The sequence below is a fragment of the Nylanderia fulva genome, unplaced genomic scaffold, assembly GCF_048542155.1.
Source record: "Nylanderia fulva isolate GAGA-0341 unplaced genomic scaffold, ASM4854215v1 Scaffold11, whole genome shotgun sequence".
Classification (NCBI taxonomy): domain Eukaryota; kingdom Metazoa; phylum Arthropoda; class Insecta; order Hymenoptera; family Formicidae; genus Nylanderia; species Nylanderia fulva.
The window spans coordinates 2,425,441-2,451,764 of record NW_028189302.1 but is presented as its reverse complement, the minus strand read 5'-3'; the positions used below and the strand labels follow the sequence as shown (position 1 = coordinate 2,451,764).

The window sequence follows — 26,324 nt, the reverse complement described above, 5'->3', positions numbered from 1 at the left end:
CGACTTTCGTAAGTCGGTTAGTTTTGCGTTACGTAACGCGAAATTGGCTCCTCATATGGCAAACATCGTCTCCGAGATGTTTCTGTGATTAGTGATGTGTATATAAAATCTTCCTATCATCGTAAAGGATATTTTAATATCGCGATTAAATTAGCGTATAATTTAAAAAAAATTATTTTTTGCGCGGTATTAGTTTGGCCATTTACAATTTTACATTTTACGATGTTGGTATGCATACATGTGTATAGGCCATTCCACTTGTTGATACAAATGAGTTAACACACTAAACTCGGAGTTGGAATTAGTGTGCACACACGCGACACAAATAAATTCACGATTTACTTGCGGAAAAATTAATTACATCATTGAGTTCTCTTTACATATTTTACAACTTTTTTTTAGCGTTAATAATTATATTATTTATTTGACAGATATTTTTTTTATCGTAGGAAGTTTTATTTCGGAGTTGAAATTAGTATCAACGCACACGACACATATAAATTTGCAATTTACTTGCGGAAATATTAATTACATCATCGAGTTCTCTTTTCTACAATTTTTTTTTTCAGCGTTAATAATAATTATAATATTTATTTGATAGAAATTTTATATATCTTATGTAAATCTTATATATTTGGCAGATATTTTTTTTATTGTATAGGAAGTTCTATTTCAAGGTGTGAAATAATGTGAAATGTAAAATATACATGTAGATACATTTTTTCGAGTGTGGGGAAATAACTATATATACTTTTCTTAATTACACTATTGAACAAGAAACTTCTTGCGTGGATTATAACAAGCGGGTATTAGAAAACTTGGCAGTTTTTATCATTTCAACAGCCACATCAGAGAAATGTCTGTCGAAGCACGAAATAAAAATCAAGTAATACCGAGAGATGAAGTTATCAACTATGATCTCTAGCAATTAAAACGTCTCAAGTATATCTTTCGCTTTCGCCTATTCTCAATCATCTATGCATTTTCCGCGATCTCGTGCAACTTATCAATCTCTTTCATTCGCGATAACATGTTGAGGAAACGCGATTCAGATTCCTTTTAAAATACTTGGGGTATCTAGTTCCAAACTATCATTAAAAAAAATTATTAAACTCACAATAAAAAATTCGTTTAAATATTAATCAGTAACATCTATCTTATTTATTTTTATTATTTTTTATGTCTTTTTCTCTTTTCTGAAATGTGCACACTGAAACAAAATTTGTTAATTTGATTAAATCTTTCAACTAAATTACTATTTTATTAAATCAACATATATTAGTATTTAAGTCAAATATACGTTTTGTTAAATTTAATATCTTATATTTAATTTAAATATTTTTATAGGATCAATTAACAAAATAATATTTAATTGAAAGGTTTAGTCAAATTAACAATTTTTTTCAGTGCATAAAAAAGCTTAAACATGAGATAGGATCCTTTAGAGGATTCTTTATAAAGATTTATAATTATTGCGTTTTACGATTTCGGGATTCGATCGATCAAAACGCACAAAGGTGCGGCGATCTTTTGACAGCGAAACATATCAATTTGCGCTTTAATGTATCGGTGAGAGCCGTCCACTCTCCGAGAGTTTGCCAATTTCGACTCTCCCGAGGCTTCTCTCCTTCTCTCTCTCTCTCTCTTTTCTCACCACACGAAAGGATTTTCGTAAACAAAATTTACGGTCATTGAACCCCGTGTCCGAGGTGTGTGTTGTCTCTTTCTCCTTCTCTCCTTCTTTCCTGTCGGTCGACGCACGCGAGAGATCGCAGAGGTTAGCTCTCGTTTATTCTCGCTCGAAACGCGATTAAAGTCCATCGTCTCGACCGAATCGTTCTACTTTTCGGTTTAGGCCTGAATTGCGTTTCATGATCCCGTATAGCCTACCGCTGTTAATTATATTATTCATCGTCGCTGAATACATTTTGATTATGATAATTTGTCTGGCATAAATATAATACGGCTCATTTTGATATTTATCGACATGTACCATATATCTTTTATTTAAAGTTTTTTCGATCTCATGAAAGAAAGACCACGCTTTTTTTTACTTGAAAAAACAAATATATCCATTCTAAAAAATGCGTTATATTAAAAAAGAAAAGAGAGAAATTATGAGCATTATATACCCGGTTTTTTATTGCATTTAATGCAGATTTCATGGATAATTTGCAATAATAGTTATTTAAAATTCTTAATCTGTGTATTCAAGTTTTGTATTAAAATTATTATTTTATTTTTATTCATTGTTCGTCTATTGTGTCTATTAATCGATGTATATTTTATTATGCTATGAAAAAGAAATTAACTGCATTCTGTATAAACGCACTATAGGTTGTTTTCCGGATAACACATCCACATGATTCTATGGTACATATACTTATATGTTTCTTTGTGTATCGCAATTGGAGCGTCATGTTAATGACGCTAATTCTAGCGGTAATTCATTGTTATCGCGCTCGTTTCAACACCCGCATTATTTTAACTTTTCCGCAATTCCGTATAAATACACACACATATACAAGATTTTTCAAGATACCGAATTATCTCTCTGTGCTATTTTTGATATATAATTTTATTCCTTATATATTTTATATTTGATATCTTTTTACATATAATATTTATATTTTTTGTATATAATTTTTTTATCTATTCAGCTTCATAAATTTATTAAAGAGTGATTTCTGCAGGTATATATAAGGTATCATTATTGTCAGGAAATGAATGAATAGAATAGAATGCGAATATATATCATTGTTTTTTCACAATGCTTTTTTCTCATATCTCTACATTTTATTCTTTATTTTACAAATCGATTTGGCGTAATGTGGAGAGACAAGTCCAGAAAAAATTGTAGAATTTCGTCGCTGATATACGGATTTTTCATGACATTTTCTCTCGTACAAATAGCACAGTCGCATATACATATTTATCAAATGTCACAAATGCGCGATAACGATCGGTCGATTTCTTAATTGTCCTCAACGCCTCGGGACGTCTTGTCGTTATGTCATTTTTCGCGCGAACGGACGTGAATACTACTGTTGCATCTGATCGGCTTTCGAAAAAAAGGGACGGAAAAAAATTAGGAATTAGATGCGAAACGGCGCGAATGATCTATTAAGGCTAGCGTAAATGTGCATCGTGTGTAATTTATAACCGTACGCCGTGCTAAATGAAATCGTTATCTTCGTCATCATAATGTGGAAAAATACTCTGGCACAGTGCGAGGAAGGGAAAAATTAATGAACTGCTACTCCCCTGCGTTGGATGGCAGCGGGTTATAAAATATCAGGGTCGTGCGAAAATTTCTGCAATTCCCTATTCGATGTTTACAAGCGATCGTTGATCCCCCGTGTCCTTTCTCACGCAGGTTGTTTCTTGGGAGTGTATAAGAATGTAGTGTAGCACATCGCTTATTCTCTATGCAAATTTCCCTTACACTGAACGGTAGCGCTAAAAAAAGAGTAAGCTTTCAAATCGTACATCCCTTTCCGTTTATTTCTTTTAATTCGCGGAAAAAAAATTTGCGAATTTTAGCTGTCCCCTAGATTATACATAAAATTTAGTTATCATGCTTAAATATTATCTGTGATATAACTAATATATTTTTAATTGTAAAATTCTCCGTTAAATTATGTAGTTAAAAAATATTAGTTATTTAAGCATGATAATTAAATTTCAGATTGTGATATAAGAACAGCTAGTCAATTTTTTCCGTGTTCGCAACAATCATTATGTCACTGTTTAGCTGTAAAATATATTTAAAAAAATTATTTCAAATAATTAAAACACTTCAAGAGTCAATAAAATATTTTATCTAGCGTCTTATCTCTTCTATAGCCTATATCATACATATATTATTTATGTAATCTAGTCGATGATCTAACAATTGTACGATAACGCAATATAAAATGCGAGCGATAATGTGATATAATAGCTGCTGGAGAATGAGTAAATTTCACTTTTGAAAAATTTCACTTTCCACGCATTTGTTGAACATGACTATAGCGCGAGCGAAGCTACGTATTGTATAAAAAATAAGCAATTTCGCAGAAGGGGAAATATTTTGCGCGAATCGTCCATGTATATCGTAACGAGACGAATAATGAATAGGTCGGTCGATCGGTCGGTTGTTCGCGGATGAAACGCATCGGATGAATCGCACGAGCACACAGAAGCTGCGAGGCTGTTGCATTAGCAGTGTGCCAATCTGACCGCTGTTGCACTCTATGCAGTTGCATGCGCTATAGCTGCGGCAGCATGCAGTATCTACCATCCTTTTTGCAAACATCGTTCGCCATCTCTCGAGCACAGCTTATATCCTACTAGCTTTTCCGATTATTCTCGACGATCTCAATGGCAGGGACTATATACGTTTCAATCTTTTTACTTTGTCATATAAATATGTAATAATGCGAAAAGAGCAAAAGGATTTATATAAAAAGAATACTCGTCGTTGAAAGAGAACCCGGTCTTTGGAAATTTTAATTTTAAATGAATCTGAAACAAATAATCTCGAAACTCTAATTTAGGATTAAAAAGAAAGAAGAGAGGGAGAGAGCAAAATATCTTTTAATAAGGGAGATATAAATGTGTACTATTTTTCTCACTTTTGCGTCGATATATATTTTTTCATTTTTTGCCATCATAAGCGAAATTCTACGATCGCATTGATAATCGATATCGCCCCTTTTTACACACAGAGAGAGGCTGCTGATATAATCCTTCGGTGTTATACGCGAAATCGTACCGACGTCGATTGGCGATTATATTCCACGTTGCGTTTTACGGGTTAAAATCCCTAGCCGGATCAAGATTGAAGCCACCGCACGTTTCTCGCGTCACGTTGTAGAATCGCGAGTTTTTTTCCCTTTTTTTCTCTCTCTCTTCTTTTCGCGCCTTTAATGGCAAAATCGTTTCCCTCTCGCATCGGATCTCCGGAGAATAGATACGCCCGGTTTTCACCCATTCGTCTTTCTCGTTCTTGCATGGCCTCTCCGCGTGGTCGACGAGAAAATTAGGTGGAAGACGAGACCATATAATTAGAAAGTATATGTACGCGGTCACGTGGTTCTTTAGGCGGAGTCCGCAAATATCTAAACCCGCGGAAAATACTGAGGACCGACCGACAGCGGCTTTATTTTGCACACTTTTCGATCATGCATTCACGTTCGTTTTCGCCAATTCTCGCACGTATCTCCGTTAATTTTCTCTTCCCCGAGCAATTTTTCTGATATCTGCTTATACATTTTTATGATTTTTATAGATTAATATTACGCGCAATTTAATTGCCCTGAATTTTTGTATAAATATTTAATTTCGTTTCTTCGGTTTTTCTTGAAATTTCGGCGTTTGCGAAAAAAAAGGTGCCTCGCGGTCGATATTTCGCAGTAATGTAATTTAGCATGTGGTAGTGTTCTGTCTCTCTGGGGATATGAAAATTCGTTGCTACGTCGATTACAGGGGCCGATGAACACTTTCGGTCGATTTGACTCTACCGAGGGAAAAAGGGCTGTATATACCGAGAGTAGTTTGCAGACAGCCTTGTGTACAGGGTATAGGATAGAGACTGTCGCACTGACGGACTGGCCCTTTACCTGCGACGAGTTTCTCGTCGGATCGTTAAGTTCGATAATACGAGAGCGAGAGCGAGAGAGAGAGAGAGAGAAAGAGCGACTAGAGACGCGACAAAATTAGACTGTAATTAATTTAATTTTTGCCGGCTTTGATGGCATCACGGCCATGCTCCGTTTAAAGCGAGCTTATTAAAAATATCGAGCTTCGTTTACGCCAATCTGCAATCTTTTTTTCCTTCTTAAGCAGTATCCTGGGATTTTAAATGAAATGGAAATAAAAAAAAAGAGAACTTGCGCGCGGAATTCTCGAGTTTCGAATTTAGGGTGTCTATAGCGGTCAGGGAAAATCGGGCATTGTCATTTATAAATCTGGAATTGTCAGGGAAAAAGTCAGAAAATTTTACTATTTATATCTGGATTTTTTCACATTATTCTACATTTGTCTCAATAATTTGACAATTTTTATTAAATAAATATAAACTTTTCCTTGACTCCCACACGCTAATTTTTTGTGTTGTTAAAAATCAATTCATCTACAGCGTGCTCGTTAATTTATATTTTCATCGTTGTGTTATTTTATATATTATAACATTCCTCAAGAATTATAATATTATTCAAGAACTTCGTTTTCATTCATTTTTTTATTAAAAATTAATACATGAATTTTATTAAAAATGTTTTATTTAAAAGTTTTGTTGTGATATTAGATACCATTAAATATATTAAGATATATGCATTATAAAATGTTAAAATATATTAAAAATAAAATTTGATATAATATAAATAAAAAAGGTGGTCATTTATAAATAGTTTATAGTGACATGTTTGTTTCGATATATTGTACATAATGCAGATTGTATAATTGATTAAAATTTTTGTTTTTTTAACGTCCGAATTTTTTCATTGTTGGCAAAGATATCTCAAGGATTTTATGATTTAACATTTATAATTGACTTATCATATAGATACCTATATATGCAAATTATATATTTCGAAAAAATAATATTAAAAAGTCAGGGAAAAAATAAATTTCTGGTCTTGGGAAATCTGAAAAGGTCAGGGAGTTTTGAGTCTGCTGGACACTCTGGAATTCATCTGTCAAAGCGCACATTTTAGAACGGCGCTTTAAACGGTGCATCGATGCGCGGTTGCGGATTACGCAACGTAACGCGCTATTCACGCGTATAAGCGACGCACCTTTCGTGTCCCTATATACGTGTCTGCGGCGCAATCGGCGGATTAAATGAGGAGACGTGGGGAGGAGGGAAAAACCATCTCGGCTGGAGATGATTTACATGGAAGATCATTGACGGACTCCCGAGAGAGAGCCTATATGAGCTGACACATGCGCGTGTTGCGTCACGTGTTTAACGCGATATTTTTAGCAGACTTATGTCTACGTGCAGTCTTTGCATTGACACGTGAACGTCACGGAATAAGCCGTCATTCTAATAATAAAGCTAAAGGCCGATAACAATTTCGTTAGCGACGTTTAACATTTTAAAAATATATACTTAGTCTCTTCTGTTTCCTTTACCTATATACACCTCTTTCTTATTATATTTTAAAATATAATATTAGTTGCAAAAAAAAAAAGAAGAAAAAATGCATTCATGAAATTGGTGTCATCGCTATTTAAGCGTCGCGTTGTAAAGATTTAAAGACGACGCAGCGGAAAGATTATCCTCCAGAAAGGTATAATGCAAGTATTTAGTATCGCGGTTTCAAATATCTGTCAGGCAAGCGGTATCTCTCAACGAGGAAATGTATATATTCCGAAAACGAGCAAATTATTTATGCCTTGATTAAAATGCTGACTCATATTCGTACATTTACCGCGAAGTCATTTCATGTACGAGGTGTCCCGGGCGTCACGTATTTTCTCTCAATATTATGAATATCAGAAGTATCTGAACTGCAAATATTCGTCGGACTTAAAATAGCTTTCTAATTTTATTTCGGCAAAATCGAAGACCCATTCAGTTTGAATAAATATATATATAACTAAATATTATTTTTAATTAAATTTTACATAAACTTTTTCTATGGAAAATTTCTTCGTAAAATTTTAAATCGACTTTGAAAAAATGTTTGATTTGATCAAAAAGAGAAATTTCATTAGATTTTTTAAGGAAAGTTGCACTATAAAAATATATCGAAGAATCTTTATTCGTGAGAAAATGCACGAAAACATTAAAATAATTTAAAATATGTAATAAATAAAAAATACTTGAGACTTTTCAATACATTTCATTTGCATGATTCTCTGTATATAGGATGTTTAATAACGTGTACGTTCACTTCGCACACAATCATATTTAACGGGATGGACACAAACCATTACCTCGAGTGTTCGTCCGGCTGTGTGTTTCATTAAAATTCATGAAAAGTCAATTAGCCGATTAATCATGGCGCGACTTTAGGATGCAAGGATTATGTATCTTGTCTGCCTAAACGTGGCGTGTTGCATCGCTCGTGAATAAGTCTCAATCTACGTCGGGCTATCGTATATGCATATCGCACACACGTCTCTATTTTCTGTTACATCAATGACGTAAATGAATTACGTTTCGCAAACGTCGTGGTCTTAATAAGATTTATTATTATTATATAATAACGTATTGCGCGATGAAATTACGTACGTTGATGAAGTTATGACTTTAAGGCCAATGCTGACGAGCTCGTGTTTCCCTCGAAACGTGAAACGTTTGAATTTTCACGTTGGATTTCAAATTAAACATAATAATTATAATTTTAACATATCGCATAATAAATATATCGTAGATATATTAATTAAGAAATTTTTTTTAATCATGTGCACAGAAAATGCAAATGCGCATTGAAAAGTCTCGGAGATATTTTTTATTTATTATATGTGTCAAATTAAATATTAATTGAATATTTTAATTGTAATTTTAATTTTAATTTTGTAAGAAACGAAACGAATATATGTAACTTGATTTTTGCGGAACGAATGTAATTCCGTAGATTTTCTTCTATCGGGCATTTCTCCTTTTTCCATCTTTTTTCCAAGACGAGTCATTAAATATCGACCTGGATTCGCCGCTTTGAAAGACCGGCTGCGTCGCTCTACGATAATCGCGAGTCGAGTTTTCCGTGTTCAGTAGCCGTGAAGGCACCGGCTGTGGAAGGGACCTTGTTTGTTTTTTAATCTTTAATCTATACTTCGCTTACGGTTTCACGTTACTGTATTCATATGTAAGGCTACTCTATACGCGGAGTGCCACCGGTAATAACAACCAACGCTCTTTCTAACCGATGATGCAAGCAAGACGCTCTTCGAAGGTTTCGATGAACGTTCGTGACTTTTCTTCGCGAATCAAAAGCCGCCGCGTCGATTTTTAAAATCAGCACTACGATATAAAATTCATATCATTTATTTTCTTAAATTAAAATATACTTTGACAATTGATTTAGCTTGATTAATGCATTTATAAAAAAATTCATCAAGTCTAATATCGCTTTTTATTATGGTCATTTTCAAAATTATCGTAGGCAATATTTTTTTCGTCGGCTAATAATTTTTTCATCGATTTATAATAAAGTAATTTTGTACAAGAATAAAATTTTTTTTTTTTTTTTACATAATTTGAACACATTTATTTTTATAGGTTCTACGCAGAGAGAATTTTCTCTTAGAATTTATTTGATAATCATGGTAATCGTGGGACAATATATGAATTTTATAAGAGTTTCTTTGTGTGATTAATATTTTTATCGCAATACAAAATATGAATATTTACCACAATAAGATATAAAATATATTCGATTAATTTCACTATGTTCATGGTAAAATTTTTTATCTGTTTCTAAGAGAAAATTCTCTCCGTAAATATTTTCTGGAAAAATTAATAAAAAATATAAAGTCAAAATAAAAATTATTATAAAATTACAGATTGAAAAAAAAAAAAAAATAAAGGTTATATGAATGAAGTTTCCCGAGGGATTTCCCTGATTTACGATATTTTTTCCGTGCCGTTGACGTATCCGAAATTTTTCTCCGAAGCGTCGATCGCCGTCACGGCCCAGTGGGCCGTATCTATAATTTAATACCGCGTTCTCTTTTCGCGCTCGCCTCGACGAAGACGCATTATGCCTCGCTCGGAGATCACGCTGCAAGATTTCTCCTTGGCAATCAGGATCGTATTCCGCCTCCCGCTACGCTACGCGTCTATCTCGGCCTCCTAAGTCGTGCTAGCCTCGTTTCCGCCTCGTCTCTTCTCGCCGCGCGTAATGCTATTATCCATCTCTTACTTGTTATTCCGCCAACGTTCGACCAGCATAACAGAATCAACGTTGCATTTAGGATACGTACAGATCGGTCAACGCCTTGGAACGCGCGCCCGTGTACTCTCCCGGAATGATTAATGACGATTAGAAATGATGGTCGTGTAACGAGAAATTGGGGGAGGATCGATGAAAAGCTGTTCCCAAGAGGCATTGAATTTAGCCCCTAAATCGGATTTTCGGATAAAAATTTATATCAAAAATTCATACGATATTAATTTGTCCAAAATGTAAAAAAAATTTTTACAGCGCGCTCGAATAATATTAATATTTTAGTCGTGAAAAAGTTATTCTAAAGGAATGTAGAAATTCATTTCGACGAAAGAATTATTAGCCGAAGAAAAAAATTGCGTGCGCGATGATTTTTTGAATGACTGATGACAAAAAGCAATATAATTAATGAATTTTTTTTAGTGATATACCGCCTTTGAGCTTTCGTATAATATATTCATCGCCAATTTATTATGCCGCTCGTGTTTCGGATCGGAGAATCAATGTTGCATTCATGAAGATGAGTCATTGCCTCTCGGACGTGCATCCGCAAACGTTTCGCGGATGATGTTCGTGGATTTCACGCCTACGACGAATCACACGGAATGTTTGTATAACGCGGATCACTTCTATTTAATCCGTTGAATTTATAATCTTGATAGCAGGTTTTTTTAAAATTTTATATTGTCGATTTTTTCGATGAATTAAATTATTCAATTTGAAAGAATCGAGAAACGCGCATTTTTTGTCGAATTTCGAGCGATTGAAAGTATAAAGTATTTGCTGCGAATTAAATTAAGTGATTGAAATCGTACACTAAAAATATTTATTAATTTGACTAAACCTTTCAACTAAATTACTATTTTGTTAATTGAATATATATTACTATTTAAATCCAATATACGTTTTGTTAGATTTAATATATTTCATTTAAATTTTTTTATAATGCTTAATTAACAAAATAATATGTCGTCGAAAGTTTATTATGTTAACAAATTGTTTCTGTATACTATATAAATTTAACTGAAAAAACTCTATATCTCGACGTAAAGATTTTACTTTAATCTAAAATGTGGTCGTCAAGTTATTTTGTAAATTGGAATTTAAAAAATTTCCTCCAACGAAATTTCTTCCAAGAGCGAACCAACCTTTCAAATTTGCGGCAACACAATTTTTTTAGCTAAAAAAACTTCCAATAAATTTAACCGAAATAAACTATATCTTGACGCAAAGATTTTTTCTTTAATCTGAAATTTGGTCATCAAGATATTTTGCAAATTGGAATTTAAAAAATTTTTTCCGACGAAATTTCTTCCAAGAGCGAATCGACCTTTCAAATTTGCGGCGATACAATTTTTTTAGCTAAAAAAGCTCCTATTTTAATCGAAAGAAACTATATCTCGACGCAAAGATTTTTTCTTTAATCTGAAATTTGGTCAAGTTATTTTGCAAATTGGAATTTAAAAAATTTCCTCCGACGAAATTTCTTCCAAGGGCGAATCGACCTTTCAAATTTGCGGCGACACAATTTTTTTTTAGCTAAAAAAGCTCCTATAAATTTAATCGAAAGAAACTATATCTCGACGCAAAGATTTTACTTTAATCTAAAATGTGGTTATCAAGTTATTTTGCAAATTGGAATTTAAAACATTTCCTCCGACGAAATTTCTTCCAAGGGCGAAATCGACCTTTCAATTTTTTTAGCTAAAAAAGCTCCTATAAATTTAATCAAAAGAAACTATATCTCGACGCAAAGATTTTTTCTTTAATTTGAAATTTGGTCGTCAAGATATTTTGCAAATTGGAATTTAAAAAATTTTCTCCGACGAAATTTTTTCCAAGAGCGAATCGACCTTTCAAATTTGCGGCGACACAATTTTCTGGCTAAAAAAGCTCCTCGCTGGGATCTTTCGGATAGCATCTCCTCCGCGCTTGTGAGCAAAACCGGGCGACCATAAAATTACCAGATCCTGCACGCGTGTGGAAAAAAGCTCGGGGCTTTTGCGAAGCGGGCAAAGGCTTTTTCGCTTATTCTTCCGAGTCGTCGAATGTTATCGGCGTTCTCCCTCTTTCTCTCTCTCTCTCTCTCGCGTGTCACAGGACCGTAAAAGCGGCGCTTTTGCAATTCGCGCGCTAACCGCCGAGCGACATCGGACGAACTCTTTTTGTCATGTTATCATCGTCGTATCGATCGATCTCTCGTCCGACGACGTCATGGCCTCGGGTTATCTACGAGTGAATTTTGGGCCGATGCGCGTGCGTAAGCGCGATCAGTTTGACATTTCACCGCGATAGGCATCTATATAGGCACCCTCTGTGCGCACAAAAGTGTTAAGATAAAGATACTCTTCGTCATTTCGGATAGATGAAAGAATGCGTTATTTATTCGAAAAATGCGTGTAAAAAAATAGAGTATACGATATTTTGCATGGATTGCAGATGACACGCTATCGTATCAGGCACTACCTCTTCCTTTGCGTTTCTTAGTGCTGTGCATGTTGGTGCCAGGCGACAAACACGCCAGTCCGGCCTCGTGAAAATAATCCTGATGATGCCGTTTTTGTTGTAGCGTGAATCATTTTTTTATTAAACCATTGATGCTGATATTGCATTTCTTTGAGCGAAGGACGCGATGAGGTAATCGCGATTACTATGCAGTAGGAGATTTGCTGTATTAGATTTAGATTTTGTGTGTCTGTATCTATGTGTTAGCGTAATGTTTCGAAAATTGATTTTAGTATAATAATACTAAATAATTTTAATAATTTAATAGTATATTATAATAATTTATAATAACATAAATAATTTAATAATAATATAAAAATATATTATTCATTATTACATTATGTTATTAATTATGTTAATATAATTAATAAATGTAATTAATTATATTGATACTTAATAAAAAAATAAAAATGTAAAAAATTAACTGTGAAATAAAAAAGCAAGCTTTGCGAGAAGAGTAATTTTTTTATTGATCTCGTATCGATCTCGCAAAATTCATAAATGACAGAGAAGAACGTGGGAAATCCTCAATCTATAGTAATCTTAGGAAGCTTATGGCGAGGAAAGAAATTCACCGACTCTCTCAAGTTAATTCTATCTGTGACGTCGACGTCGTCGGGCTCGTAAATAAGCAGTCGTTACCAAAGAGAGGAGATGTGATCTTATACGACAAAGTGTGTTGCATCTCTCTCTCTCTCTCTTCTTCTCGGTCATCGATCCAGTCGTAAAACACGCTCTTTGGCGACGCGGAATAAATTCCGCGCGCGAAATTACGAGGCGAAATATATTATTCCGCGAGCGGGCGGCGTTAATCCGCTTCTGGTTCCGTTTCGTTTAATTCGCCCAAGTGAATCGAGTCGGTCGCGCGATCGACCGCTTTATCGCCTCGCACGTTCCCTGGGACGACGTGCCCTGACCATCCTTATATCTCGAAAGACAAAGTGTGTACGGGATATATCGCGAATGCAAGGCGGCGCGAGCATGCGGTAGCACGGCGGACCGCGGCATTAATAATTCATAATACTCCTCTCGCTCGCGTGGAGTGGTGGGGTTAAGGCTTCTGGGCGTTATAAATATTTAGATCGTCACGGAGAGAGATATATATATATCGCGCGCGCTCGGACGCCCGGGGAACCGAGCCAGAAGAAGATGAAGAACTGCAATGAGGAGGTACAGCGAGATGGCGAGATACGTGTGGACCAAACTCGAGGAGAGGATGAGAGATAGAGAGGGATTATTTCCGAAGGAGAGACTGAATATTTCAGCGTCACGCGATAACGCGTATAATAATGTAATATCTAGGAATAATCAATGAAATAATAATATAATTACGCCGACCATCCGTTCTTTTTATTTCAGAGGACAGTTTTTTCTTTTTTTTTTTTTTCTTCGACTACACGGAGAGAATTTTCTCTTGGAATTTACCCTGAAAATCATGGTAATCGTGGTATTGGAAGAATTTTATGAATTTCTCTGATTAATATTTATCATAAGAAAAAATATTAATATGTACGTAGGAAATTTTACTATTGTACATCCACTGAAAAAAATTTATTAAATCTTTCAACTAAATTACTATTTTTTAAATTGAACAAAGGTTTAAGTCAAGTTAAGACGAGTTTGAATTTTGAATGAGATGGTGATTTCGTTCGTAAACTGATTTGGAACCATGTTAAAACAAAGTCCTAAAATTTTTAAGTTTGTCCTTTATTTTTTCTTCGAAGAAACGGTCACTGTAAATATAATAATACAAATCTCAAAATCTCATTTATTACATAATTGATATATAATAATTTAAAAATAATATAATAATAAATATATATTGTCGAGATCTCTCGGGCGAAGCTACTATTATTATCTGCGAGTTCTTTATTAAAGTGACATTGTCAGGGGCGACAAATCGTCGTGAATATGTTGTCGAGTTAAATATATACGTTAAAATGATTGTATATATAAGTTTTTAAATGAAATGTCTGGTGACGTCACGCGTTAAACACTCTTCCAGTCATCTCGCAGTTTCCTGTTAATTTCCAAGAACGGACTACTATTGCTCGGATAAACACAATGATTATTGCAATCATTTTCTTACTTTACGTCGCGCGCAAGGAGCAAAGGAATACTGTTATTATACCACTGCGATTATCGTTATAAACTGGTTTGATACGCTCTTTTTTTCTCAACGAAATGCGCGAATTATTATTTATAAGAAGACTTTTATTTTCAATCTCTTTATATTTTTGTAAAAAATCTCGAGGGAAATTTCATCTCGCGCGTTCTTCGTATTTTTTTTTTTTTTACGCGAGAGAATTAAAATTTGCGCGAATATTATGATTAAAAGCTTGAATATCTGAAATGATTCTAATTGTGCTCGATCATTTCCTTGATTATATAGAAGCGAAACGGGCGAATATAAATTAAACATCGTTCGCTTAAATATATCGATACATCATAATAAAATCTCGTGTGGTTTTCATATGCAAAAATTTTATATGCATTAAGTTGATTTAAAAATGGAATCAAACTTTTTTCTTAAATCAGTAGCAACGTTATTTCGATTTTCATCCTTCTTCATTCTCTGAACCAAGTAAGGAGAAATTTCAATCTCTCTTTTTTTTTAATAAAAATATCTCATATTCTTTTACGTCTTTTAAACGATGTCATGTAAATGTAAATTGGTTAAGAACAGAAACAGGAAACGCACGACTGAGAGAGTGACCGAGTTTAGAAAATTATATTCTCTTCGTTTGTATATGTACATGATGTATGTATTTTCATATATTACCGGTTGTAAACATGGTTTCTCGTAGTATATTTTTTTGCTCAAAGTCTATGATTCGTTTAGTTTTACGGTAAAGGGTAATAATCAATCGTCCTGGTAAAAGTAGCAGCATCAATATCAAAACATACATGTGTATACTGCGAATGTGTTATGTATGAGTCACGTATACTTTGACCTATAAATATGTTACATCGTCGAAACGTCATTAATCATTCAATAACGGTGGGTTCACAAAAATCGCACACGAAACGTACGCGTGTCTCGAATGGTGAGGATTTGGAAAACATCGCTCAGCTGATCGTATATATATATATATATATATATATATACACACACATGTAACCGCATCGTTATTCTATTTACATTGATTCGATGATAAATTCGACGAGTCGATTACCGAACTTGGTTCGGTAAATTCGCGACTGCGAGCGAAGCGAGAGTGAATTTCGAGCCAAAGTTTCAGAAGGGACAGAAATAGCAGTCCGTTTTCCCTCCCGTAGAAATTCCTCTTGACGAAACATCATTCGCAACTCGTCCGAGGCCTTTTCCACGACTTACGCAATAAGAAAATGCGCGTATGAAATAATAAATGCGCGTTTACGCAATCGAGTGCGCGAGTGAGAGATCCTGAATTTCAGGATCGGGAGAGAGAATTTCGATTTCTAGGTTTTTTTTTTTTTTTTTTTTTTATCTCTTCGCGTCTTTATTCCTCCACCATTTATATATTAGAGAAGCCGTATCTTTATTTCTTTTTACATTTTTCACCAACATTATACACCGACTGTGGCGTTATTGATTTTTCCTTCTACGCGAGAGCGCATGTTTGTTCCTTTATTCCTTTCGATATTTCATTCTTTCGTGATCCCTCGATAAATTGCCACTGTGACGTGACCTTTCTTATTTCTTGACCTCGGAGAACCTTGACCCAGGCTTTCACGACAATCGATCAATCAAATTACAGTCCCCGAACTATGATATTGATCAATCGCCCTATCTTGATAAAAGGTAGCAATTAATTAAGAGTACCATTTTGAGCCGGTATCACGAAAGATTATTCGCACCCGATATGTAGGCTCGGGATATCCAATATATATATATATATATATATATATATATATATATAATATATATATGTATATTGTTAACTCAGCTGATCCACTCCCGAGTTATTGGACATTAGTCAGCAGTGTGCCAGCGAAGCAGAATTATAAATCTTTATGCTGGTGATATATAAAAATACTTTATTTCCATCACATACATATATCATACTTAATAATTTTTTTTTATTGCGTTTACTCGACAGTAATTGTAAGTTAAGTCGATGTCGAAAAATTAATCCATTTAATCCATTCCAAGATAGCATTGATTGAGCGTTAGATTGCAGGTTTCGATTGTACGGCGAGAGAGATGCTGATTTCCTCAAGGTTCTTCTTCAAGAATTACCGACTCTCTCGATTGCCATTGCATAATGCACCGATAATTCGCCGGTTATTACCGTTTTGAAAAGTGTGTTTCCCTATTAGGAGGTGGTGGCCCTCTTACGTCGCTAACGTATTAGTATCCGTCTGGCATGTATAAGAGCCCATAAGTAAGGATCGATCGAGGCACGTTTAGGGCCGACGGTAAATTGAAGTTCAATACGAATTGAAATCACTCGGCGAAATGCGCGCTTTTGCCCCCGTCATAATCTGTCTTTTTGCCGCGCGCAATTTCATTTCCTTCTTCTCTCGCCGATCGATGTCGATCATTTCGCTTTAATGCGGGCACAGTATTTCTACCGGAGTTTTATTCGCGTCTCCACTTCGCGGAGGAAAGAATCTGCCGAAGAAAAATCATTTCGATTCTACGGAGGATTTTTTACATTTATTTTTCGTCCACGGATTTTTTTTCTCTTTAATCTTATTGGTGATTTAATTCTGATTTCGTCCGAGTATTTAATATACACAAGATTTTTCGTTCTTTCTACAGAGGAAACTTTTTTTCATTCACTTCTTATTTTATTGGCAATTTATTCCTGATTTTGCCTAGCTGTAGCAGTCGGAGGATTTTTTTTTTTCATCTACAGAGGTAATTCTTTTTTTCATTTATTTTTATCTTATTGGTAATTTATTCCTGCTGCCTTCCCATGTCACCTGTACTTTCCGCGGATTAATCCCAACGCGGAACGAAGGCGAGAGGAGACTGTGCGCAATTCGTTCGAAAGATTCGATGGAAAACGCATGCGGTGACGATATAAAGGAAAATGTGATTCGGTCGGTGATTGCGTAGCAGTATTGAAACGAAAAAAAAAAAAAAAAAAAAAAAAAGAAAAAATAGAAAGAAGAAAGAGAGGGACAAACCGCGTGTGATGGAAAAACCGCGATAGTGGATATGAGAGAAAAATAGGAAAGAGAGAGAAAGACAAACGTAAGAGGAAAGTATAGGAGGCGGAAAAAGAGAAGAAAGGCGCGAATCGATTGGATCCGATCGGGTTAAAACGTTTTCCCGGTCGATCGTTTCCTCGTCGCGGGAAGGTTCGTCAGAGAATCGCGTCTCGAGACTCGAATCTCGATAGATCGCCTCGGCCGACGCCTCCTTGCCTACTTTCTATCGCCCTGAAACGTATCCCGAGGTGCAGCGGTAAAATCCTCTCCGAGAGAAACGAGTTTTATATGGTCGATTCTCTCACGGCGAAACGCGACGAAACGAGCGTAATTGCGCGAGGATAGTACCGGGATCGGCTCCTTCTTTCTTTTTTTTTTTCTTTCCCTTCGATCCCTTTCTTGTCACGCCCGGTTAAAGGAGGAGGAGAAGGAGCCTTGGAAAACGAAGGAGTGCCGTTTAATCGCGCGGCGGCGAGCAATCGATCGATCGATCGATCGGAGAGACGATCTCGAAACGATTTTAATATCGGCGTCGAAAATTTAAAACGCGAGATGGTATAAAGTGAACGACTTAACTATATCTCTTCTTGCGTAAAATCGCAGAAGTAAAAGAAATTTAAGATTCCTTCCGTCAGATTAAAGAAGAGATTCACGGAGCAGATATATAAGAATAACGCGTTTCATGGTCGACGACTTTTCTTGTTGCGTTCTATTTGTTGTTATTATTATTATTATTATTTTTTTTTTTTTGAAAGAAAAAAACTAGTCGATCTTACGCGACCGACTATAGATTAATAAAACAGAATCGGAGAAGCTTTGATGACACAGCGCAGCGTTATTTCCTCTTTGCAGCGCCAGCTCGCAGCGTCGGGTTTTCGAGGGAGGATCGTCCGACGAGGTCGCAAAATAGACAAGAGGGAAAAACGGCGAATCGGAAGGAAGAAAAATATAGATATCCCGTCGTGCCATCGCGCGCCCTGTTTATCCTGGGAATCGAGCCGAGCGCGCGGGCGCCTCGACACTTGACGCGATTGCTTCGAGGCAAGAAGGATCCTGGAAGGATCGAACGGAAGGAAAACAACGTGCGCGGGATATGTACCGGGAGCCGAACAGCTCGTCGGGCAGCAACGCCTCCACCAAGGGCGACGAGGTCGAGCTTGTCAGTAGGTTCCTGGCGCCGCTCTGCGCCAGGGACGAGGCGGCCAGGAACATTGCCCTGGCCGCGGCCAGGACCACCGTCGAGGGATGGCTGGGCAGCGTCGACGGTTCGAATCGCTGGGAGGACGCCAGCGACGTCGAGGACACCAAGAGCGCGACCGGCAAGTTCTCCGGTCAAGACGGAAGGTAAGGACCCACTTACTCATCCCCGATAATAATTAAAGAAATTATATGTCTTTGATAATTAAAGAAATTATAAAATCGGATTTATCATATTTTTACATGAATTTAATATGATTCTCTTTTGGAAAAGAAAACGATTTTTTTTATTTACAATGAAAATATACCTATTAGTCAGAAATGTAAAAAAATTATTTTTAATAATGAAAAAAAAAATCGAACGAAGATATAAAATCGGATTTATCATATTTTTCCATCAATTTGATCTATTAAAAAAGAAAAATATTTTTTTGTATGCGGAAAAAAATATTATAAATATTCCTCGTTTTTTATAATTAAAAAAAAAATATATAAAATTGGATTTATCATTTTTTCATCAATTTGATATAATTCTTTATTAGGAAAGAAACACAAGATTTTTTTGTATGTACAGAAAAAAATATTAGCGCTGCTATATTAGCTAAATTTTTTTAATATACTCTCATATTATACTTGAAATTTAATTAATATTGTATGTTTAAATTTTAGCTACGATGACCAGTATTTTTAACTTTGTAATTCAATGGGGAATTCTCTATTAAATTATAGCTTTAAAAATATTTCTAAAAGCTAAGTAATTAATTTTTTTCCGTGTATAAAAAAAGTCACTTTCTTTTTTTCTAACAGAGAATTATATCCAATTCGTGGAAAAATGTGATGTATCCAATTTTATTACATTTTTGTTGATTTTCTTAATCGTTAAAAAAAAGAGATACATCTCTGATTTACATTATATATTTAAAAGCTTTCTTTATTTAATCTATATCTATCGTTCGTATTATTAATAAAGATGCACGTCAAAAAAAAATTCTAAAATTATATTGATTCGATGCAAAAGACAATAACAGATTTGATTAATTTCTGCTCGTTTCTACCTGTCGCTGTTTTTTTTAAATTTGTATATCCTCGTTTTTCTGGATAAATGGATCAATGTATAATGTTAGAGATTGCGGTATTTTAATTACAATCCCGATAAATTTTAGAACTATACATATGTTCGCTATCACGTGCCTTCATACATTCGTATTTAGGTTTAATTGGATATGCTGTAATAAATTCTTGACCATTTCATTTTCTGTCCCGTAGAATAAATACGAGCGTGTCGCTAGGATGCGTTAAAATTATACGATTTGTTGAACAACTTTGTTTATCAGTATCAATTATCAATACCAATTAATTAACAATTGATCAATTAACGATTTATTAGATAACAAATAATCTATATGTGTATAAAATACATCGTGTGTAATAAATATTTCCTAAAATAATTCGACTTTGCGTATCATAATTTTGATCGAGCGGACATGTTTAATCGGCGCAAACATTTCGTTCCGTGCACTCTCGGCAAATTATTGGTTCTGGATTTAATATCAGCATTCGGTCACGCAAACACGTAAAATCCCGACGTGAACGCGGTACTTAAATAATCACGAGCGGTTCATTAAAATGTGCACGTTATAGAGATTAGTAATAAACACGCAGGAGAAATTATACTCGTTTAAGCATAACTGCAAGGACTATTGCGGAGAAAGAGATTTGCTATATCTCTGTCTTTTTCTTTTTTTTTTTTTTGTTAATATATTCACGTAACTCTCGTCTTTGTTCCTTCCTAAAGTTTCGGAGCGTTTTTATTCAACTTCGAGATAATATATTAAATGCTCTCCATATTTATAGGACTTAAATAAAATTGCGAATAAAAATTGAACAATAATAGCAACAAATAACATCTATCTTGTTCCAATTTTATTTTATATTTGTATGTATTTTCCCTAATTTATTTCAAAATTATTTTATCAACGATTAAATGGCACTTAAAAAGATTCATAAGCCGGAATCACACGCGCGCACGTCTGTCAATCGAGTGGCTTTTAATTAAAAAAAAAAAAAAAAATAAATAAAATAAATAAAAATCGTGTTTGGTTGAAGATACGACATGAGTGTCGAGCGGTCGCCGACGAGGTCATCTCCGAGGAGCGTACACCAGCACCAGCTCCTGCAGGAGACATTCCGAACAGAGGGCTTCTTCCCGCAAAGCGTGAACGATAACCCGGCGTCGTTTCTCGAGGAGAACAATTCAGAGTCCTCGTTCGATTGCGTGGACGGACGTCTTCTGAACGAGAGGCGGTTCCGCGAGCGATACGGCGACGGTGTCGAGAGCAGCAGGTCTGGCCATTCAACCTCCTCGGACGAGGGTAGCAAGGGCTTCAACAACGAGGGGACCAGATGCCCGCGTTTCGGTTCTAATTGCGAGAGCGAGCGAAAGTATCATCCGGGCTCGTCGTCCAGCGACAGGTCGACGAGCGAGGATTATTGTCCTGGCAGGACGAAGAACAATTACGTGAAGGTGAAGGGCGCCAAGCAGAAGCAGCTGGAGGACGACGAGCTCGACGCGGACACCCGGGTTTACGGCAAGAGTCCCAAGTTCGACGACAATCTCAGCGGCCTCGCGTCGTTCGACTGCCGGAATCGCCGAGCCAAAATCGCCGCCGGCGGCGATCAGCTGACGCACGAGCAGCGCCGATACTATGACGCCGGCACCGACGACGACGTGTCCTTCAATGAAAGCGAGGCGGCGCGCAGCGACGGGGTCGTCTTCAACACGCTCGACGGCTTCGAGAACGAGAACGAGCCGTCTTACTGCCAGGACATGAATCTGGAGAGCCGGGAGACGGCGGTGGTCCACGAAGATAACCCGGAGGATCCACGCGGCCGGGCGCAGCAGCAGGATTATCTGCGCAAGAACGACGAGAGGAAGTTTAGCGCCGGCCAGATCAAGAGGCCTCTCTCGCAGGACGAGGACGTGTCCACGAAAAGCGGCCGGGTGCTCGAGAGCCCGGAAGTGACGCCCGGCGACGTCGGCAGGATGTTGAATCTCGGTAACGCCTTGGACGGACCCAGGCAGGCTCAGGCCAACAAGTATCTGAGTCTGGTGACGTTGCATCTGCCGGTGATACTCAGGCTCAGCGTCAACTGTCCCTTTCAGAACGTCAGGATCAAGTGCGCGGAGATCCTCCAGATGGTCAAGGTGAGCGATCATTTATTCAATCTGTTTATCGGAGACGGTTTTGGAATTGGTGCGTGTGCCAAGTAATATATAGCGTCCTTCGCGTTTAAATAAATCTGCGTTAACATTAATTGGCAATCGTTTCAATTTATTCAGGGTTAAAGCTATTTTATGTATTTTCAACTATTTCTCTGGTTTCTTTACTTATGTCACCAATTAATTCCTATATATATATATATATATATATATATATGCTTGAGAAACACAATTTATCAAAAAGAAATACTTATGTCACCAATTAATTCCTATATATATATATATATAGGAATTAATTGGTGACATAAGTATTTCTTTTTGATAAATAGTGTTTCTCAAGCTTGTGACACAAGCAGTATAAATATATCTGCAGCCAATTTAACGAGTTGATTAATCTCGATTTTATCTTCTCGATAAAATCTTCTCGGGTTTGAAGAGGCGCGGCGGAGGAAGTTGCGAAAATAAAAATGAGAAAAAAAAATGAAAACCGCTTATTGTCCGTGGTTATCTGTGCTTTGACGGAAATTAAATACCGCTGTCTACCCTGAGTCAGAGTACACGGGACACTCCGGAAGAAAAAAATCTCGGCGAAACGATGCGAGAGATAACGGATAGCTTAGATATGGTTGTGTACAAAGTTTCGCCCGCGAAGTCTCCGACGAAGCAGATATTAACGCGACCGCGAAGTTTGCACTCTCGCGTGCACTCGGCTGAAATTCTTTTGCAACAGTTCCAACACTCAAGTTTGCACTCGCTCGAACATTCCTCGCCCGGTATGCACGTATATGTGCTTGGTAAAGTTTATTAGGCAACACGTGACAGAGTTAAAAACGCGGCGAACATAAAGAGACGCGTACGGAAATACGGAATATCACACCTGTTCCTCAGGATCAAACTGTCCAACTTTATGAAATGCGAAATCGTTTCCACGTGTTTTGCAACACGAACGAAAAGTTAGATTATCGTAAGACTTGGTAATTTTGGCTGCAATTTCTTGCAAAAATTAAGTATCTAAAATATGTTTAATATATTTTAAGTATTATATATTATAATAAATTATTAATATTAAATATATTAATGAAAAATACAAAATTGAATATTTAAAAAATATAATATAATTAAAAATCTGAAAAAAATAGAATGTCGTGTAATTTTGGAGCAACTTCCGTGTCCCGGAGAGGAAGTGCACAATTATTCTGAGATACGTTGTACACATTCCGCGGCGGAATTGAGATTGTCCAGAATATTTCAAGCTTTATCTCTCCAGTTTCGCGGCAATTTATCCGAGTCCTTCGCGAAGAGTAACTGCCAGGCGCGATTCTTACGCTGCTGTGACTTTTGTATCTTCTGCTCTTAATGCGCGCCGTTGTTTTATAGCTTTCTTAATAAACAAACTACACCAGGGGAGATTTACAGAGCTTCTTTCTCGCGCATCTCGGAACTCAACTTTTCGCACCCAGGTTTTATTTTTTTAATCGGAAAAGAATTAAAATGTTTTACCTATATTAATCCTATACAATTAAATCGTAGCAAGTGTCTTGACAAAATTTGACAACCCGACGTCTCTTCGGGTAATCTTCGACAACGGGACAAAATGGTGATTACTTGAAACTCGCGTAAGCTACGTGTAAAGTGAGTGCGTGGGAACTCAACTTTTCGCACCCAGGTTTTATTTCTTTAATCGGAAAAGAATTAAAATGTTTTACCTATATTAATCCCATACAATTAAATCGTAGCAAGTGTCTTGACAAAATTTGACAACCCGACGTCTCTTCGGGTAATTTTCGACGACGGGACAAAATGGTGATTACTTGAAACTCGCGTAAGCTACGTGTAAAGTGAGTGCGTCGGAACTCAACTTTTCGCACCCAGGTTTTATTTCTTTAATCGGAAAAGAATTAAAATGTTTTACCTATATTAATCCCATACAATTAAATCGTAGCAAGTGTCTTGACAAAATTTGACAACCCGACGTCTCTTCGGGTAATTTTCGACAACGGGACAAAATGGTGATTACTTGAAACTCGCGTAAGCTACGTGTAAAGTGAGTGCGTGGGAACTCAACTTTTCGCACTCAGGTTTCATTTCTTTAATCGGAAAAGAATTAAAATGTTTTACCTATATTAATCCCATACAATTAAATCGTAGCGAGTGTCTTGACAAAATTTGACAACCCGACATCTCTTCGGGTAATCTTCGACAACGGGACAAAATGGTAATTACTTGAAACTCGCGTAAGCTACGTGTAAAGTGAGTGCGTCGGAACTCAATTTTTCGCACCCAGGTTTTATTTCTTTAATCGGAAAAGAATAAAAATGTTTTACCTATATTAATCCCATACAATTAAATCGTAGCGAGTGTCTTGACAAAATTTGACAACCTGACGTCTCTTCGGGTAATCTTCGACGACGGGACAAAATGGTGATTACTTGAAACTCGCGTAAGCTACGTGTAAAGTGAGTGCGTGGGAATAATCCGGCGCAGGATGTGCTTATGCATAAAAGATAAACCGGATAGGAGTAACTGTCGGTTATATTAATGGACTTGTTTTGACTGGTTATTTGGGGAGGCGTTTGAACCGTGGGTCTCTAAAAATATCCTGTACCTAGGTGGTTCGCGGTTAAAGCACAAACTTCGGCCTATCGCGAGAGGGAGAGAGAGAGAGAGAATAGTTCTCTACTCGACAGTCATTAATCTTATTACGGCGGTAGTTAATCTTTTCGAAGAACCGTGGCAAATTGGACTAATCCAGCGTCCTTCGGTGCGCGGTTAAAAGAAATACCTGACAATACTGGTAAAACTAATCTCGCGCGAGCTGGTTAGGAGCGAACGAGCGAGCGAACATGCAATGCATCGCAAATATTCAAGTAACCGAGACGGAAATAGAACTACAAATCGAGAGAACGTTGTAAGATCGAAAGGTTTTTCAAAGACGTTTGCGACCGGCAACTTTGTGTTCTTTCTTTTAACGTCATTTCTTTTCTCGGCGTTCAAAATATATTTATTTGAATCTCGTTTCTGAATAGCAGGACGAAAGTTAACCGCAAAAATGATCGGCTATCTTCGAGCTTCTCGAGAAGCTCGAATGTATATTTTTATTCTTTTTTTTATACAAATTTCGGAAACTGTCTCGTGAACGCTGATTAATTCTTAGAATCGTAATACTCGTATAATAATGATTTGATCTTTTTTTGCAAACAGATGATTAATAATTTCTTTTTATACGAATTTTGTTTTCTTTTTTTATAAAACGTGTGTTTATATGTTAAAAACGTTTATAAATGAATTTGTTATTTTATTTATTTTAATTGCATAAATAATATGAGCGGGCTAAAAGTAAACCGTAAAAATAATCATCTTTGAACTTCTCGAGAAGCTCGAACGTATACATATTTTTATTTTCTTTCTACAAATTTCAGAAACTGTCTTGCGATTAATCGCTGATTAATTCTTAGAATTGTAAAATTCGTAATAATGATTTGATGATTCTCTTTTGAAAAGAGATGATTAATATTTTCTCTTTATACAAATTTTGTTTCGTTCTTTTATGAAACACGTGTGTTTATAAATGAATTTGTTTTTTTTATTTCTTTTAATTGCCTAAACAATATCATCTCGTTTACATTTTTTAAGATAATTATTACATATACAGGGTGTCCGGTAACTAACGGACCAATGATTAAGGGTGGATTCTCTGGCCAATTTGGAGACGATTTTTCCTTAGCAAAAATGTCAGAATAGAAGTCAATAATTTTCGAGTTATAAGCGATTGAAAAAAATGGGTTTTTTGAAAATTAAACGTTTTGGAGTTAAAAGTCTAACATAATTACATTCTTTAGTTAATTTCAGGTAGAGTTTACTGTAATAAAATATTAATTTGAGGCTTACAATTAGTTATAAAGATACATACTGACAAATATTGGGAAATTGTAAAAAATGATGACCTTTTTCGACATTTTCGCCGAGGAAAAATCGTTCTCAAATTGACCAAAGAATCCATTTGTAATCGTTGGTTCGTTAGTTACCGGACACCCTGTATACTATTTATTTAATAAAATAAATGAGACACAGGTAGGAAAGAATAATACATACATTGAAGAACGCATTGATATTTTTATCTCAATTAATGGCAAAGCAAAAATGTGCATTATGCGTATATTATTACATGCGTGAATGTAGAATCCGCTGTTTCGGCCGACAGTTATGCTCACCGATATTGTCACACTCGAGGTCGATCGATACGACTTGTGTGTAAAGCTTTATACATAGTGCAGAACAATTTTCAGGCACAAAGTCGACAGAAACAGAAAGGAGGTTTTAACGTAAAACATAATGTATCGTATTGTGACATCCATATAATCGTACATAAAATTTGTCAT

General features: G+C 36.0%; 1 protein-coding gene across 1 annotated transcript in view; it reads left to right on the top strand.

The window, feature by feature from the left end:
- The window catches only part of Sesn (Sestrin), a 231,895-nt gene that overhangs the window by 9,736 nt on the left and 195,835 nt on the right, over positions 1-26,324 (top strand). Inside the window, exons 2-3 of the mRNA XM_085486251.1 lie at positions 18,381-18,872; positions 20,832-21,930. Coding sequence (XP_085342377.1) covers positions 18,622-18,872; positions 20,832-21,930 — 1,350 coding nt within the window. The 5' untranslated portion in view covers positions 18,381-18,621. The remainder of the gene's footprint in view (positions 1-18,380; positions 18,873-20,831; positions 21,931-26,324) is intronic.